General features: G+C 30.2%; 1 protein-coding gene across 1 annotated transcript; it reads left to right on the forward strand.

Annotated features, from left to right (window-relative positions):
- The first annotated feature begins 894 nt into the window (after positions 1 to 894).
- Positions 895 to 19,249, forward strand: LOC123301445 (ATP-dependent DNA helicase Q5-like). Its single transcript, XM_044884182.1, has 11 exons — positions 895 to 1,198; positions 1,261 to 1,985; positions 3,525 to 3,742; positions 5,610 to 5,849; positions 7,585 to 7,797; positions 9,129 to 9,261; positions 10,686 to 10,976; positions 11,878 to 12,271; positions 13,968 to 14,405; positions 18,898 to 19,044; positions 19,111 to 19,249. The coding sequence occupies exons 1-11, from the start codon at positions 1,105 to 1,107 to the stop codon at positions 19,200 to 19,202; spliced, it is 2,985 nt and encodes a 994-aa protein (XP_044740117.1). The 5' UTR covers positions 895 to 1,104; the 3' UTR covers positions 19,203 to 19,249.
- The last annotated feature ends 523 nt before the right edge of the window (positions 19,250 to 19,772 follow it).

Below are 19,772 nucleotides of genomic sequence, written 5' to 3' on the forward strand. Positions count from 1 at the left end.
CTACAACTATTTTGTGCACTCATGGTTGAACAAAAGTAGGGGGTCTTCAAGCGTCTTCAATGAGAAAAAAAATATTGGAAATAAAAATGTCTTCGATTTGTTTGGTTTAAAAATGGATATATTCATTTTTCTAATGGACAGAACTTAATTTTTATCCCAGATTCGAAAAGAGGGCACTCGAAAGTCCTAGGTAACGAAACTTTTATTTTAGAATTATTTTTCTTCAATGACAAGAATCTATCTCGAAAATGAACAAAAAAATCACGATTCGTCGGCGTGGATAGGTTAAATTTGCCTCTTTAGGCTCTAGCCTACTAGTAAATCCGCCACTGACTTTACATTTTTTCTTACCAATCTACAATGGATTTGACCTAAGCAAATTACCTCAGTTGTTGGCACGCTTAAAGTCGTTTGACACTCAGTTTATGTAACTGTAATGTCTATGTTTCGCATAGACTAGAAGTAAGTCTGAACAAAGAGCATAGGAGCATCCTATAGTCTTTGAGTCTGAATAGGCCAAAGAGGTTAGGACCAATTACAAATTCAGTACGTAATGCCGTACCAATTTCGGTAAAAAAGATTCCTGATAATTTTTACATCATAATTTTTTTGAAAATTTTTGCAATTAAATTATATTATTTGCAATAATTAGAAGAATAACCTTCATATTTTACTCAGTATAAAAAGTTAAAGCTGAGTAAAAATGTTGCCATTACATATTTTGTACACATTTTTGCTATAAATCCACGATGATTTTTTTCTTGATTTGGTTCATGCAGTACAATTACAGTTTTTAAAATAACTTTCTGTGAGGTTTTTATTCTATAAAAAGTTGTTCATAAAATTTTTTTGGTAAATTATTTAAAAGTTAATAAATAAAATGATAGACGAGACAGTTCTAACCGAAATAAAAAGCATAAGTTTTAAAAAGTTTCGATAAAGTCTTAAAAATTTAATGTTAATAATAAGCCGTCAATTTAACCATTTAGTCTTTTAAACAGTTGGTCAAAGTCGATTTTATCAAATCGTGTAATAAATAAAAATTTAATTGTTAGATAATGCATGTAGCTTACTGAATATTTTTTCGCCAATATTTACATCATCATGACAGATTTAACTGTCAATTTGAAAAAATATTTTCACTACGATTCGTTTAAATCAAAGTTACAAGAAAATGCAATTAAGGAAATTTGTAAACGTAAGTTTTTACTTGAAATAGTAATGTTTTGTTCCACTTTTAAGATACTAAAAAATTTTTAGGTGAAAAAGATGTATTTATTTCAATGCCAACGGGTTCGGGTAAATCGTTATGCTATCAGTTACCAGCCGTAATTTGTGAGAATCAAGTTGCAATTGTTGTATCACCATTATTGGCTTTAATCAAAGATCAAATTGATCACTTGAATGATTTGAAAATTAAAGCCACAACAATTAATTCCAAAACTAGTGAAACTGAACGTAAAAAGTTGATAGCTGATTTATTAGGCACTAAATCTGATACAAACACTTCAAAAAGTAAATTAAAACAAACGAAATTATTCGAGAAAATTGAAAAAACATCGAATACTTCGCATAAGTTATTGTATATAACACCCGAACAAGCGGCTACAAAAAATTTCAAATCGTTATTTTCACAATTAATCGAGTTAAATCGAATTTCGTATTTCGTGGTTGATGAAGCACATTGTGTATCAGAATGGGGACACGATTTTCGACCCGATTATGTGCGTCTTGGAACATATCGCAGTTTAGCACCGAATTTACCATGGATTGCATTGACTGCAACTGCATCCAAAGATGTTACAAAAGATGTGATTGCATCGTTAAGATTACGTGATAAATATATTAAATTTAAAGTGTCCAGTTTTCGTAAAAATTTGTATTATGATGTCGTTTTCCAGGATATTATATCAAATCCTATCGAGGATTTAAAAGAATTTATTGGTACGTGTTTTAGAACGGATCCAGATAATGATAAAAGTTTGGTAAGCCTTTTTCATTTAACAAAAAAAGTTAATTAACTTCCTGCCAGTGTCAAAAATATACACAAGCAAAATATTAAAGAAACAAAATTTTACCAAAATTTCAAACAGCTGTATTTCTGCGAAAAATTATCGAATTTGAAACCGCAATAGCTCATTTGAAAAATTGTACCTTCTAGTTTTGGAATCTATTGCTCAAAAATCACCCAAACCCATCAATTGAAAGGGTGAGATATATCGATTAATTTTATATAAAGTTTAGAAAAGCGTACTAAAATTTTACAAATTATTTTAAAACAAATTTGTTAAGACCACTCGAATTTATTATATTTCTTGAAAATGACCTATAAAAAATTCCCGTACGAGCTTTTTACCAAGATATTCGCTTTTCAAGCTATATGGACACTTCTGGATTTAAAAATCTGTATCATCTGAAATAGGCCAATCAAATTAAACATTGAACGTTGCATCAAATCGGGTATTGCTGTTTTTTGATATGTTGTTTGCAATGTAGAGGCATTGTTAAATCCAAGTTTCTGACTTCGACAGATGAGCGGAAAAATAAAAAAAAACCTCGAAGATATTAACCTTATTTCAGTTTTTGCTGATTTTGACCCGGAAGGATTGAGTTTTTCTCAAAAATTTCAGTGTTCATTTTTAAAGAAGGTTAAATTATCAACAATTTGAGATCAAACCGGATTTTAGAGGACCGATAATTTCGGAGATACAACTTTTAAAATTTTTTCTATCGTTAGAGATAGAACAAAAGTTTAAATGTAAAAAATGCTTTTTATAAAACAATAAACAACTTTTGTTTGTAACATTTTTTTGTAAATATCACTATTAATCCGTGAAGGCGCTAAATAGGAAAAAATTTCGGTGTCCATTTTCTCCAAAACTATGGATAGATAGTTGAAAATTTGCAGGTTGCTTCAACTATTAGTTTTGCAAAACAATCTGAAAAAAAAAATTTAGGAATTACTTTCAAAAATTATCGAAAACCAATTAAATGGCGTCCGAAAGCTTTCCATATTAAAGTGATTTTTTAAACACTTCTAGTTTAAAAAAAAAATGCAAGCACTGACATTAAACACTTTCTATACAGGGTATTTCAACAATTAACTCAGTTAATTGTCTGTTTTCGCTTGTTGTTTTCGGACCAAAGTTTTATCATAATTTGCGTCTTTTGTAAACAATTTGTGTCATATTTATAAAAAAATATTTGAAACAAAGAAAATTTGATTCTCTACAAAAAGTTTTACATAAAATTTCTCGAAATTTTGCTTAGTTTACGAGATATTTGGAAAAATACTAAAAGGGGTGCTTTTTTACTTCTATCTTCAATATCCACCCTCTTATTTAATAGCACTCTGCGTTTTTTTCTTCTTTAATAATCCATTGAACGATTCCTGCAATAAAAATCCGTGAACATCTTAGTTCCTTTCTACATGACGCAATCAATAGCCCAAAATTCTCAAAAAAGTTTGGTATTTGCATAAATACCTGAAAATGAACCTTAGTGAATCTCCGTTATGATTTTAGGAAAAAAAAGGTTGTGGAATTATTTATTGTCGAACTCGTGCCGCTACAGAAAATTTATCAACAGATTTACAAGAGAAAGGTGTATCAGTGACATGTTATCATGCTGGATTATCAAGTAAAGAACGACAATCAGCTCAAGACAGATGGCAATCTGGTATTATACGTGTTATATGTGCTACGAATAGTTTTGGTATGGGTGTAGACAAAGCGTCCGTTAGGTAAAATTTATTTTTATTGTAACAAAAAACAATCAAGTAGAAATATCACTGTAGTCTAGTCAACAAATTCAAATTGGTAAAATATATATAGCTTGTTGGATTCGGAATGATGTCTATAGGAAAATATGGCAGAAGCGTTTTTCAGGACATAAGCATTTGCTAAAAGTTATAAAAAATTAAAGATGAAAAAAAGTATCTTGATTTTCGCCAATTTAATAAAATATTAATATTTAAGAAATTTCAAAAATATTTTTTTTAAAAAGATTCTTAAAGAAGATTCTTTCTCATTCCCGGAAATTTATCTGCATTATTTATAATTTTAATTTAACGCTGAAAATAGGACTTTTTTCGTCATTTTTAGTTTGTTGTAATATCGTCAAAAACGAGTATCTCACACTAAATAATTTTTTTAAAGTATTAAATAAAAATTTAAAAATTTGAAAGAATTATGGTGCATTTTGAACACATTAAAGAATTTATTACCCTTTGAAATTTATGTCCAAGTAATTTTTCAACAAGTTAAACAATTTTTACAATTGTTTATTAACAAAATTTTCTCGAATTTTCGTTTTCTTTGTAAACTAAAAAAAGGTTTAAATAATTGGCATTAAATTTGTTTGTTTCGTGGAACCCTTCTTATATATATACTTAACAAATTCACGTCAAAAGAATTTATTTAACAAAATAAGAACATTTTAATACTTTGTTTATAATAATTTTTTAAACTTTTATGACGTGAACTTGTTAAGTATAGTACCTGGATTACCGGGCTTTACTCGGTACTTTTTGAGTTAAAAAAGGCACAAATTTTATCACTAATATAAGAACCATTTAAAATGTATCCGCACAAATACTAATTTGAATGTCCCTGTAATGTATTTTATTTCGTCGAAAGTTGATAAGTGGGAAGTAATCAGGTGGTCCTAATTGGAATTACTAAAAAAACGAACCAGTTTCTGTTGAATAGTACTAATTTTTATCGCCATTTGGCTGTATTTATCTGATTTGAATATGAATATTTATTATTAGCCTTAAAAAATGGTAAGTGCAAGTATTGACATTTGCTAGTCGAAATTGTAACTACTGAGTTCGGATCTTCTTCTGATTTTAATTTGTACGAATTATTATTGTCAGTTGGTCAGTTGCATCTCCCAGTTATTTATAGATGATAGGAGATGATAGGAAGTCATATTTTGCAGTCAATGTTTCAGTATTTCCTGAAAACACGGATAAAACTACGTTTTATAAAAATGAAACCTAGCTAGATCGATTTTTCGCCCCAAAAACCCCCTGCATACTAATTAATAAACCCCTAAAGCCCCTATATACTTTTAATTTATTGGTAGACGGTTTTATCGTGTAAAAACTTTAACATAACTAAAGTTTGTAAATTCCCATTTTTCTTAGCGTTTTCACGGTTTTATTATGAATCTACGAGATTAATAATTATGCAGAGCTAGTAGGGAAACTCTTAACGAAGAAAATGTTTTTTTTTTTAAACTGTCGCATGGCTATTTCGAAGCACCTACCTTTTTTTTACATAAGATACCATTAAAAGCTATAATTTGAGCCCCGAACAGATTTCCTGTGAGTCCAACAATTGGCAAAAATGCTATTTTTTGCGATAAAACCGAGTTTCCTCGAAAAGTTTCGAATGGATTTGATTTCATTTTTTTCGTTTTTAAAAACAGCGGATATAGAACCAGAAACCAGCTTCAACTTTTCTAAATCTTGAATATTGAAAAAGGCTTTAGGTGATTTGTAATAATTTTCCATTATTATTATTTCACAGGATGGTAGAAAATTTATACCAAATTATCGGACAATTAAATAAATATTTTTATACAATAATTTTTTCCGTTTCCAGATTTGTTATACATTGGGGTGTTGCCTCAAGTATTGCATCGTACTATCAAGAATCTGGAAGAGCTGGTCGTGATGGAAAACCATCGAAATGTCGAATATATTATTCACAAGTTGATCGTAACGCATTACAATATAATTTACAACAACAATTTTCTGAATGTGATACCGATAAAAAAAAGAAAATTGCTGAAAATACGTTACAAAATTTTTTGAAAATGATTGAATATTGTGAGACTGCCAAGTATGTTTCTTTTTTCTATTTTTATGATATTACAATATAATTTATTACCCTCTTAGCCTAAAAAATTAGACAAAAAAGAGCAAAATTTCAAAAAAATCTGGCACAGATTAATTTATATGGATATCTTTCTAATTTTTACAAAAGTTTAATAATCTACCCCCCACCCCATTAACTTTGATCGAGATTTTTATTTTTATAGGTCCGCGATTGTTTTTGGGTGCATCGTGTTCAGGAAATTCCCTTGATTATTTTTATACCTTTTTTTCGTCCAAGCGGTAGGAAAAATGAAAATGGCCCCCTATTTTTATTAAATTATTTATGTGAGTTTTTTATTCAAAATGGAAAAAAAATTGATTTTAGAATATTTTTTAATGTACCAAAATACTTCTTGTCTTTTAAATTATTTTCTTGTCTTTTCAATTGTAAAATCTCCTAAGATATCGTCAAAATTAATTTCAATATAGACAATAATGACAAATTCAAACCGATCCTCTCGGTACTTCTCGAAAATTTTTTTTTCCTGCAAATAATGATTTTTTTTTTAAATTGTCTTCTAGTATAGGCGCCGAGTGGGTTTCGTATGCATTTACAAGTCCGATCGAAGAAGGAGTGTATTTTGACCATCTGAATCCAAATTTTCAATCTACTCATCGATCAGTGTGGGGTGGAGGGAATTTGTTATAAACAAATTAATAGTTTATACGGTCACAGATCCTCCAACAATTTATACCATTTTATTCAACATGAAAAAACAAATATTGCCTTTTTTTATTCGTCTTGATACGACCAATAAAACCGGACATATGGTTAAAATTGTAAACAAAAAAGATTTTGCAAGGTCGGCGCGCAACGCTTGGTTTGAAGCGTCCGTATATTGGCCAATAAGTAATATTTTTGTGCTTAAAGTTACTCATTTTAAAGTAATGAGTCTATATTTTAATGTTATGTACATAAAAATACGTTTTATGCAATAGCATCGAAGCTACACGATTGTGAGTATTAATTTTTAACATTTTTCCGGCCCGCTATTAGTTTATATTTGAAAAAAATAAAAAAGATTTTCAAAATAATTATGTGGAGTTGTTATTCACTAAGACCTTGGTTTCGACTTATAAACTAATAGCGGGCCGGAAAAATGATAAAACTTAATACTTACAATCGTGCTAGCTTCGTTACTATTGCATAAAACGTATTTTTATGTGCATAAAATTAAATTATAGACTCATAATTTTAAAATGACAACCTTAAAAAAACTATTTATTGGCCAATCGACGGACGTTTCAAACCAAACGCTCCGCCGACCTTATGCAAAATCATTTTTGTTTACAATTTTAACCATATCTCCGGTTCTATTTGTCGTATCAAGACGAATAAATAAAATAATTATTTGTTTTTTCATGTAGATTAAACTTATAAACTATTAATTTGTTTATAACAAATTTTCCCCCCACTCTGAGCGATGAGCAAGTTGAAAATTCGCATTTAGCGGGTCAAAATACGTTGAAATACACTCCTTGTTCGGTAGGACCTGTAAATGCATACGAAACCCACTCAGCGCATACACTACTCTTTGGGGTACCTAATTTGCCTTAGTATAAATCCAAATATATTATTTTTGCATTGTTTTGTGTGTTCTATTTATTAAGTCGGGTATTTTTGGTATTACCCCCTCGGAAACAAGTATGTAAATAAAATTTTCAAATACTATTAACGATTTTTTTTTTTTTAATTTTAGTTCTTGTCGACATCTTCTATTTTCTTCGTACTTCGATGACACAAAGTTACCACCATGTAAAACAAAATGTGATATTTGTACGAATAAAAATGAAGTTTTACGATTAATTGAAGCGTACAATTCATCAACAATTCAATATAAATCTTATGCTAAAAAGGATTCTGATGGAAACTTGGAAGAACTTTATGAAGGTGGACGTATGGATCAGAAAAGGTTTGTAACTTTTTTTATTTTTTGTTTATATTATTTAAATTGGATAAATTGAATTCAATCTAATAGCCGCATCAATGAATGCTTTTGCCCGGGAGACCTCAATGACAGCTTCAATTTTGATGATTTTTATTTTATTTTTTTTAAATGATTCTTTTTGTATATTATTTAAACTCATAAACATTTCAAACGGGGAAAATAATCTGAAGGGGAAATAGGTAATGTCTCGACTGATTTATCAACGCCTAGTCTAAATCGCTAATGATAGAAGTTTGAAATTTCGAGAGTGATTTTATAATCTAGGTGTCATTTAAGAAAATATTTTTTTGAAATTCACTCCCTAAAGGGTGAAAGAGAGGATGAAAGTTTGTATAAAAATATACACAAATCATCAATTGATGCGTCGGCCATGGTAGACGGACGTGTGTAGAGTGTTCTACTTCTAAAATAAATTTTATAGAATGTGCTAAATGTGGTTTTTCATATCATTTAAATTGTGTTAATATCTCGATCTAACCCTAAATTTTTTGAAAATAAAATACAGCCCATGTTACTTGCTGATAATGTAGCATTCTATAGGTGCAGGAATTTTTAAAATCAGTTAAGTAGAGAACTCAAAAATGAAGATAATTATTTATTTTCATTCCCTAATTCACCCTTTTAGGGGATGAATTTCGAAAAATAGCAATATGGCGGCCACTAGACGCCATTTGTGAAAATGTGTGTTCCTATGTGGCACACTAGAGACCAAAAAGAAAAAAATTATTGTCTGCGAACTATGTCAAGTGGGATATCATTGAATAGCCATTAAATAGACAAATCGATTAAGAGCTCCAGAGCGCCTCAAAGGACCAAACATACATTCATAGCCTGAAAATGAAAGTTGACAAACTATGGTTAGTGTTGGTATCGTTGAATAGGTATTTGAAAATCCTAACTAACAAAGGTAAAATAAATAAAAATGATTTAAAAAAATCAAAAATCCTGCCTGACTTGAATATAAACTGATAAGAAAAAAAAAATTCAGCAGTTTACATAGCGACTTTAACAATCGGGACCCATTAAAATCTACTTCATCTCGAATTTTCCTAATAATGGATACCGATTGTTAAAGTCGCCATGTAAACTGCTGGACGTGTTTTTTTCTTTTCAGTTTATATTTAACTCGGATTTTAAATCGGGGTTTTTTGATTTTTTTAAATAATTTTTTTGTTAGAAATAATGACGTCTTCAGGTTTAAATTAAGTAAAACGGTTGATACAGAACACAAATTTAATTGTTGCTCTAAATTCAAAGTGATTGATATTATTTTTTTTTTTTCAATTTTTTCACAGACAGTTTGAAGAATATTTGCAAACAAAAAATGATAATGACGGAGATTATGATGGTGATTATTATGATAGTCGTGCCAAAAAAGAGACTACTGAATTAATAAAAAAACAATTTACATTACGAAAAGCGTCTGTGGTGCGTATATACGGATATTAAACAAATAACTAATTCCCATTTTTTTCACTTCTATACCGACAATTTGTGCCGATCTGAAGTGGGCTGGCAGAATTAAGATCAGCTTTTCAATGAAATAACTCAACAAATATCAATGAAATCGTTTCAAAAATTTTTCCTTTATAAAGACATCTTTAAATTTTATTTCATAAATTTAGACAAAAAGTATGCCTTTACAATAGAAATAGTTTCGAAACGATTCCGTTGAGTTGAGTTATGTCCTTTAGAAAGTAAGCACTTTTTTGTAATTAATTTTGCGAAGAACACTTGACTGATTTCGTAAAGTTGTAGAAATTAAGTTGTAAAAAAGTGATTTTTAATAAACAAATAGATTTTTGCAAAAAATGTGAAAATAAAAATTTTCAAAAAAATACCACATTCTCTACGTCAGGGATGGGGAACTAATGTTACGTGACATAATATTTTGGGCACGCTATCGACTACTAAGTTCACTATGAAGTATTATATTATGCGAGAACGCGAGAGATCTTAAAAACGCGCTCGTTTGTTATTGTAGTTACATCGTGGGCTACAATTGGCATTTTGAAACAAATTACAAATCCGTTCGACAGAAAGCGAACCAGAGCAAAAGGAATTAATAGCAAGGGTAAGAAAAGACAGAAATAAACAGTCGACGTCTATGATTAAATTTGTTGGCAAAAATTGTCATACGAGCGCGACAAGTTTCTCGGCTGGTTAACATGCCTGGTTAGCATGCGCGTCCTCATCTTTTGTTGATTTTTATAATAAAGACAAGATAATTCAGAGCACCAAAGACAATCTTCTATCTAGAAAGACAATAAAAGAAAGAATCTTAAAACTGACTAGAAATGTAAGTGATCAACAAAAAAATGACATTAATTAACTCCACATTAGCTGTTTTTGCTCGATATTGCATTGGAAATTTCATTAAGGAAGAATTAATTGCGAATCCCAATTACGAAATGAAAATTTTTATGACGGCACGTCTACAGCCTGATTAAGCTTTTTTTAGAAAAAATGGCACGTTGATTTTAACGCACCGGGTCTCAATTTGTAGATATTTGTAATGCCTACAACTTTTGTGTAAGACTTTCTTTATAAAATTTGAGGGGAAATTTTAAAGAATCAAAAATACGTTTTCCGGCTCTTCAGCGGCTCGTAAAAATGCGGAAAAAAGCAGCTGTTGGAATTTGAGTACGTTATTTTTAATTACTATAAAAAACACAATTCCGCTGAAACATCTTGATTGGCATTTATTTGATAAAGCACCCATCTCACTTGCTCGATTGATTGGTCTATATAAGGAAAATTTTGGTTCTCTAATTTTGCATACTCAATGATTGGGCTCGAGCCTTTTCTAATTATTCAATTATTTTATATTTATATTTTATTTTTTAAAATAGATTTATAACGAGAATAGAAGTGATGAATCTGATACAGAGGCTGCAAAGTATGCACGAGTTCGAGCTGCTGAATGTACAAAAAATAAAGTAGCAAATTTAACAATAATTGTACGTGAAAAATATCTAGATACGATAATTACAGCGTTAAAAAATAACTATGATTTGTACTCCGATCAACGTTCAACCAAATTGTTACGTTTTGATATTGAAGATTGTGCAAAAGATATTGAATATAGTTCATTTACAAAGTGTACCGTTTTAACTATGTATCGAGCAGCTATTGCTAAACAAGTAAGTAAGCTACATTATGTATTATGTAAGGAATAAGGAGTTCACTGTCCATGTAAAGTGTTGTGCATTTTTATTAGAAAACCAATTATTAGCGTCAATGAATCTATAAAAGTGGCAATACAATCTTCGAAAATCCTCAAGAACAGTTACGATTTTAATTATTCTTGTTTTTTGAATGTTGTTTTTTTATATTATTAAAATCAGAAACCTTTATGATGGTAGAAATAATCTAAATACGTATTAGCACAACAAAATTAAACTAAAATCAAGTGAAACAAACAATTGACGGAGTTAATTCTTGAAATACCATGTATAGACAGTGTTGATTAGCCAATCGTTTGTTTTTTACGTCATACAAGAAAAGAAAGATAGTCACTCTTACAAGGATATTCAATACTTGTATACATAATATATAATGGTCTAATCTAATTTGCGCCCTCGCTGGTAAATAGTGATGTTTATGAAAAATTGTTTCAAACAAAAGTTGTTTATTTTTTTAAAAGGAATGTTTTTTACTTTTAAACCTTTGTTATATCTCTAACGGTTTACAAGATGGGTCTTACGAACCCAAGTTCTAAGAGACTTATAATGATCATTTACGAACTCGACTTCACTTTTGACATACTTAGCACGCTATAAAAATTTCAGCTTGAGAGCTTTTTATAAAGAATAAATTTTTTTCGTAAACCTTATAATAAAAAAATTTTCCATTTGTAGCCAACTTAGCTAGACACCCTATATATATATAGAAGATAAAGTTTTAAAATGAAAATAAAATTATTTGCGATTTGTTACAATTTTTTTTTTATTTTGATTATTTGAAATTTGAGAGTTAAATTTTGATAAACATTTTTGTTACGTTAATATTTTGATGCCAATTGTATATTCATCTTTTTTGTAGGTTTCCAAAATAAAAAATACAAAACAGCTTTATGATAATTTAGTAACTTATGATCCATCAACAAATTGTAAAGGTACTCTAAAAAATTTCCTACGTGAAACAGCAAAATCATCAATTGAAGTCACTAAAGATTTTGGTTTTAAAACGGCTAAAGAAGCTTATATAGAAAATAATAAAAATATTACAGAAAAGTCAAATGAATCTCAACAGAAACTTACAAATACATCTACAGAAAAAAATACAATGAAATCAGTTAAACGAAAAAGTAAAATAACTGATTTATTTGGTGAGATCAATGAAGAAAACCAAGTCAATAATCAATCATCATCGTCGAAACGAAATAAAACTGAAACAATAGATACGATTAGGGAAATTAATAGTTTAGATGTTCAAGGTAAGAATATTACAATTTTTTTTTACATTTTATCTACTATTCTTTAGAGAACTGACTACTTTTTTTATTTATTAAATATACTACCCCGTAAAAAAAGTTGCGCACTTAAAAAATGTTTTTCTCAAAATTACAAACACGTTTATCTTGGCGAATTAAACTTTTATAACTAGTGAGCAATGTAATGTAAAAACTGGACAAATTCATAAAATAATATTGTTATGTAATCAAATATTTCAATAAACTTGTATTAAATTTGAGTAAAGACCAAAATAATGAAAAAATTAAATATGCGAAGTCATGAAAATCGGTATATGGAAATAAAAAAATTCTTAGCAACTTTTTCTAATAGTTTTTCGATATCTCTAACCATCTCTGATGCTAGGCAAAATATTAAGAATCAGCCCTGTTTGTCAATTTGTAGTAGGTTGTGTTTAAAGTTCTAACTACGAATAATAAATGTGATCCATCATTCTGTATGACTGTGGAAAATTTTAAATCGATATTCCTATAAATAACGAAAATATTAGCATATCTTCATCTTAAATGCGACACACTGTATATGACTAAGAAAATAGGCTTTCTGTGAAACTTTTTCAAACCGCCCCCAAAATGTTCTTCGGATCGTTCTGATCAAAACTGCTCACGGATATAAAATTTTTTCACGGGTTGTTTTTGAACTACGGACTATATAACTATAATGTATGTGTAGCTTTGATCGCATGGAGCTCGAAAACTACCCGTTATAAAATTTTGTGGCCGTGAGAACTTTTGATCAGAACCATCTGAAGAAATTTTTGGGGGCGATTTGAAGAAGCTTCACAGAAAGCCATTTTCCTAGTCATATACTAAAATTTTAATTAATCCGCAGTTTTGAACGCCCGTAGCTCGAAAACTACTTGTTAACAATTTTTGTATCCGTGAGAGCTTTAAATCAGAATAATCCAAAGAATATTTTAGGGTGGGTTAGAAAAAGGTTCACAGAAAGCCTTTTCCTATCTTATATTGCGGGCCCTTTCAATCGTTCTAAATCAAATATTTTAAATTTTTATTTCTCCCTGGTATAATAATAGTATGAAACGGTAGCACTTTTTATGTACTATTTATGATATTTTTGTTGAATTTGTAATAATACTAGAAACGAACCGCCGCTCACAATTGAGAGAATTAGTGGCCAAAATGAGCACCATCAGGTCGAAGTATGATTAAATATCTACAAAATATCAAAAATCAAATTTTTTTTTATTAACTTGCATGGCAGTAATTGCAGAATTCACATTTTGGGAATTTTCCAAAACTTAAAAATTACATTTTTTGTTAATAATTAAATTTTTTCCAATTTTTAAAATAAAATATTAAAATTATTAAAAAAATGAATAAAATGCCCAAATTTTTGAAAAATGCCCCAAATTTGATTGCTATCCCTCATGATCTCGAAGTGTGTACCTCAAAAAAGTTAGCGTCCAAAAAGAGGGACTGGACTGTCATGAGCCAATAATTTGTGACACTCTATATCCATTTAAGCTCAAGAATCTTGGATAATTTTTGCATATTCCACTAAGAGCATAAAAATCGTAAAAGAAAATTATTTTCTATATTTTTTAAAATAGAAAAGGATATTTCTGATAATTTTTAAAAAATATCGATTAAAATCAAAATTAGTCTTTCGCTAAAGATTAGTCATTTATTCGTTTTTCAGACGTTCGTTCCTCTCCTATTAAAGAAAAATATGATATTTCTAAATCAATAGACGATAAAACAATTAAAGTAAAATTAGAAACTAGTGAAACGAAACAAGATAAAATAGTTGATAAAATTAATGAAAATGTTAAAGAAAAATGTACCAAAATGAAGGACAATAAGGAAGAATTTGTAAAATTAGAACATATTAATAATGAATTAGAAGAAAATACTACAGAAACTACAGTAGACGAACAAAAAGATTCTAGAAAAATTATTAAAACGGAAATAAATATGGAATTAAAAGAAAATAAGTCTAGAAAAGTAGAAAAATCGGATTCAAAATTAATTGTACAAATAGATGAATGTAAAAAAAATGCTAAGAAAGCTAAAACGAAAGAAAAGCAACAGTTAAAATTGGAGGATAAAAGTGATGACAAAAAGAATTTAAAATTAGGTAATTTTCTTGCACTATCTTTACGTTTTAAAGTTCTTTGGTGAAAATACCATTCGTCAGTTTTTCATTCGATGGTTAAAAAAAATTAATCCCAGAAGTCAGTCATTAAAATTTTGTAGCTTAGATGCTTATAAGAAAAAAAGATGCTATAAAGTTTTTCAATTTAGCGGTGACGGGGGGGAAGACTTATAGGCCTTAGAAAATGTAAAATAAAATAGACCTATGGAATAAATTTAGCGCGTATGATATTGAAACTGTAATAATACCACGTATCTCTGATAACGGAAATATATTAATCTGGTGGTTTGTAGGTGGGGTTGCCGTGTAGGAGGGTTAAAAATTTAAAAAAAGTAACTAGATTTTCATACGGTGTGTTAAGTGGACCCCAACGAAACTTCCATACAAAAGACTGACGATTTAGAGATAACTAAAAATACCTTAGGTTAGAGTGGCTGTACTGGGGTGGGACACACTCAGACCATAGTGCCCGTTGTGATACAGAAAAAGTGTTGGCACTACTCCATGGACCATTTGAAGCTGTATAAGAACAGCAGGAATGCTTTGACGTCAACGGACTTCACGTCAGAGAGATCGTCAAATAAAGGCTGGCTCAAGTGAATCCACCTCCTTGTGGCAGGCTCCTCTCCCTCACTGTGACAGCTCCTGCAATAATCATGATACACCGTCAGGCCCAGGCTTTCAACGGGCGTGCTACATAGCCAGTGTCCTGTAAAAGCCGCAATAATTTTGCTAATAGAGGCCCTTGGAAGTCATATAAGATCTTCGGAACGCCTACAATTGTACTCAGACCATATTTGTCTTATAGTACCACAAGTACGTTCCTTCTTCCATCTAAGATTGGCCTTTTTTAAGATATGCTCTTTGAGGAGCAACTTGCAGCTCGCAAATGAAACTCCCAGATGTCTATTGTGTCTATTGATGCTTGTGTCCGGCAGCATTGTGCCATTTCTAGCAAGCTCATTGGCTTCACAATTTTCCAAAATGCCCCTGTGTCCAGGTACCCATACCAGGTTTATATTCATTTGCTCCACCAGCTCGTTTAAGGACGTTTGGCAGTCCAGTGCTACCTTTGACGTAAGATAGACTGCGCTGAAGGATATTAGCGCTGCTTGGCTGTCGGTGAAGATAGTAATATCGCTGCACATGAGAGTGTTCAGTCTTATACATTCACATACCTCGTAAATAGCCATTACTTCGACTTGATACATGCTACGGTGATCCGGTATTCGAAATGATAGCCATAAAACTAGATTTTCAGAGAAAATAAAATATCTCCAACTTAGATCCGTTGGTATAAAATACCACGCCCATTGTCTTAACCAAGTTCTCATCTGAATTATGTCTGGAAGGGATCCTTACTGAGAACTTGTTTCCAACGAAGCTCTAATACAAAAGCTGACGATTTGGGGGTAACTAAAACTCGCTAGCTCATGGCGACTTATTGAAAATGCAAAAGAAAATCGACATGCTGTACCTTAATCTGACAAAATTCTTGCGTAGATTTCTTAATAAAGATAATGCTTTTTGTTTTACAACTTTGAAAGCCTACCATTTCCTTGCGTCACGCTTAAATCGCCAGATTATTGAAATATACAGTTTTTAGCATGTAATTAAACCACCAGATTAGATAGACGATAAGATTTTTTTACTAATCTGATCGTCTATCCTACGCGCGCGTCTCTATATGAATATTCTAGTAAACGAAGCTAAAATCTCTAACTCCTTAGCTATAGCTCCGATTTCGATGAAAATTTGAGATTACGCTTTATTCATCCTCTAGATCAAAATTTATATGATGCCTTATCTTAGCAAATCCGATGAAATCTTAGCAAAAAGTGTGATTTAAATTTATTTCGAAAAGTCAATACTTTTCGAGTTATCTACGATTGAAATTCGGTTTTTAAAGTACTATAAAAAAACTTTGAAAATGAAAAAAGGTTCAAGTCAATTGCACGAAAATTAACGAGTTATTCGTTGTGTGCGTAGTCATGGTAGGGACAATAAAATCGATGCCAGCGCTTTAAGTGAAAAATTTTGGAGTTAAAGGGGGCTGTTATGACTAATTTGCAATTCTTTACATGTTAATGTAATAGAAATGTCAAATTAAAATTATTGAAAAACACGAATTAATTAAACTTAATGCATTAAAAATTGTCAAAATAAGAAATCAAATTGAACAAAATTATTTTTCAAATGTAAATTATCATAATTATTTATTTAAATTTGTGAGACAAGAATATTAAATTTTAAATGTAAGTCTTAAATGCAATCCATACAATTATATATGCATCCATACAATTCTATAATTAAAGTAGTGTATCGTTACCATGGAAACGAAACTCACGCACGGAGCGAATACTGAAAAGTAAGTTTCTCGTGATGAATTTACCACGGGAAATAAAATTAATGCTTGCCTTTTTCCAATTTACTAGTAAAGTTTGAACAGTTTCGGACATACAGTTGTCGAAATATTGCAATTTAAATACGAAAAAATTGTCTTTATTGTTAAATAAGTCGAAAAATAATAAAGTTACAAAAAACTTTAGAGGGAAAAAATTTAGAAAAGCTCCTTTTCCGCAGAATATTCTACCTTCCAAACTTTTTTTGTAACTTTATTATTTTTCGAATAATTTAACGATAAAGATATTTTTTATGTATCTTTCGAAAAATTTTTTTGCATTTAAATTTCAATATTTTCAAAAAATATATATTCGAAACTGCTAGAACTTTTTGAACATGTTGTCAGTACTTAAGCAAAGTAACTTGGAAAGTGGCAAGCATTAATTTTAGTTCCCGTGGTAAATTCATCAGTTTTTATGCTGAATAAAACATTAAAAAAATACGATAAACATTCTTTTCGTCATAACTCCGTCATAGTACTTAGAAAAGTACTAAAAAGTGTATGAAATACTTAAAAAAAAAAAAACGTCAAATTTTTATATTATTTAACGTTAAATACTCGAATTTCAATCGCCAATAACTCGGAAAGTATTGATTTTTCCAAATATACTTAAATGACACTTTTTACTTAGATTTCATCACTCTATCGATTTACCATTTTCAACATATATTTGCAAAAGCCACTAGACACCATATAACTTTTGATCTAGAAGGTGAAAAAAGCTTTATCCCAAATTTTCATCAAAATCGATGCTATAGGTCAAAATTTAGATATTTCGTTTTTTTTAACTTCCCGCTAAGAAAATAGGGAAGTTATTGTTTTCACCCCGTTTTGGCAAAATCGAGTTTTCATCAGATCTCGACGTTTTAAGGTGTCAGGAAGTCCCCTTGGTCTCCGACTTTCAGCTTAATTGTTTCAACTTCTTTACGGCTGGTAATAAGCACTGCTTCGTTCTTCTGCTTTGCCAGTTGTAGATTCACTCTGCGTGTGTGTGTGTGTGTGTGTGTGTGTGTGTGGATGTATGTAAACCTCTCATAACTTTCGAACGGCTTGTCCGATTTGATCGCGGTTGGTGCCATTCAAAAGGGCTTGACCAAACTTAGATTTTGAGGCCTTCTTCGATTTGGACCGATTCGAACCGATAGGATTCGAGAAATCTCAAAAAAACTGCAAAAAAAATTTTTTTTTTAAGTGGTTTTTTTGAATAACTTTTAAACGGCTGTATCGATCAATTCCAAAAACTAATCAGCTCTCAACATCAAAAAACCACGTCGATTACCACCAGTCCGATCAAAATCGGTTGATTCGTTCGTGAGTTATCTTTGACGAAAGAAAACCCAAAAAAGCGTTTTTTCAGAATAACCTCAAAATTTTTTGTTCTATCAATTGAAACTTAAAGATTCTTCATGAAGCTTCAAAAACTGCGTCGAATGTCACCAACCGCGTGAAAATCGGTTTATTCATTCTAAAGTTATCGCGATTTGAAAATTTAAAAAATAGTGTTTTATCAAACGTCTATGAAATTTTTGAGCTAGAAGCTCAAAAGCATCGAACATCTTCATTTTTGAGCTCAGAGAACTACCGATGTAATATAATTTTATAAAACAGTAATCTATCACATTTCTACACAAGTTTTATTATCTTATTCCCTCTATTTCCAATACTCCGTTCAAAAATTTTAGTATGATTGTAAAAATTTAATCAGATTTTAGTCTAAGATCACATCTAATTACAATAAAATGCGAGTGGATATAACATCAGAATAGATAAAATTTTTTACACGTTATGAGTCAATACTTAGCGGGAAGTTACAGGGATGACCTGCAGGGTCAACCGTTTTCCAAATTTTTTCTGCTTGTTTATTGGAGTATAAGGGCTAATATTTAGTGGAGGTACTTAGGAAGGTCCAAGGAACCTCTTTATATGTTAATCTGACGTGCTCGAGTTACTCGAGGAGTAAGATCCGACAATATCGCTCGTACGATTTCACCAAAAAAAGTTCCAGAAAAAAAATCAACAATATTCATATTTATGAATGAAATATAATTTAGGAATTGTAAAATATTTTAGAAATCGATACAAAGAAGCAAAATATCGCTATATTAGTTGTAAATTTACTGACACCCGCATACAAAGAAAATCGATTTGCTAACAAAGATTTATTTAAGAAAACTGCAAGAAATATTTCACATTTACTTCTACACAAAGGACATTCAGGTAAATTTAATTTATTTTTTTTATTTATTTATAATTTTATTTTACTTAAATGTTGTAAAATTTCAGATCAAGCTGTGGTAAAAAAGTTTGTTAAGCAGTTTTTAAAACAACATCGTAAAATAACAACTGAAAATGATATTAATTTAATGGAATTGTGAATTATTGTTGCTCGAAACATAGAAGAAAAATATAGTTTTGAAACAAATTTAAAAATATTACATTTATTATTTACATTTTTTATACACAAGAGTGATATTTGTTATTTTTTAAATAAAATTCAAAATTAAATTATTAATTTGCCAAGCGAAATAGTATAGATCGGTTATAATACAAATTCAATCATCACCTGCTTCTCATTAACCCGCAGTGGCGTGCATTACAAATAGAGAGAAAGACACTGCCTACCCTACATGATTCAGACAAATATGTATAATCTTGTTCTGATATTTAATATTATTTACTTACGAGTACTATCAATAAACGCAACATCTTAACGGGTATCAACTATAATTCTATACGGCATACATTAAATTTTAAGTAACTTGCGCTGCACTAGCGCTACGAAGTGTCTCAAGGAAAAGACACAAACTATTATTGCCTAAATGTTTATATGTTAGCACTCATAGTCATACATTTGTACGTTCGTATAAATACAATAAAATGCCACACATAAGAACGCATAGAAAGACAGACTCAAGACAGTGTCTTTTACAACACGACAAACTACG

Source organism: Chrysoperla carnea, chromosome 5 (genome assembly GCF_905475395.1).
Source record: "Chrysoperla carnea chromosome 5, inChrCarn1.1, whole genome shotgun sequence".
Classification (NCBI taxonomy): Eukaryota; Metazoa; Arthropoda; class Insecta; order Neuroptera; family Chrysopidae; genus Chrysoperla; species Chrysoperla carnea.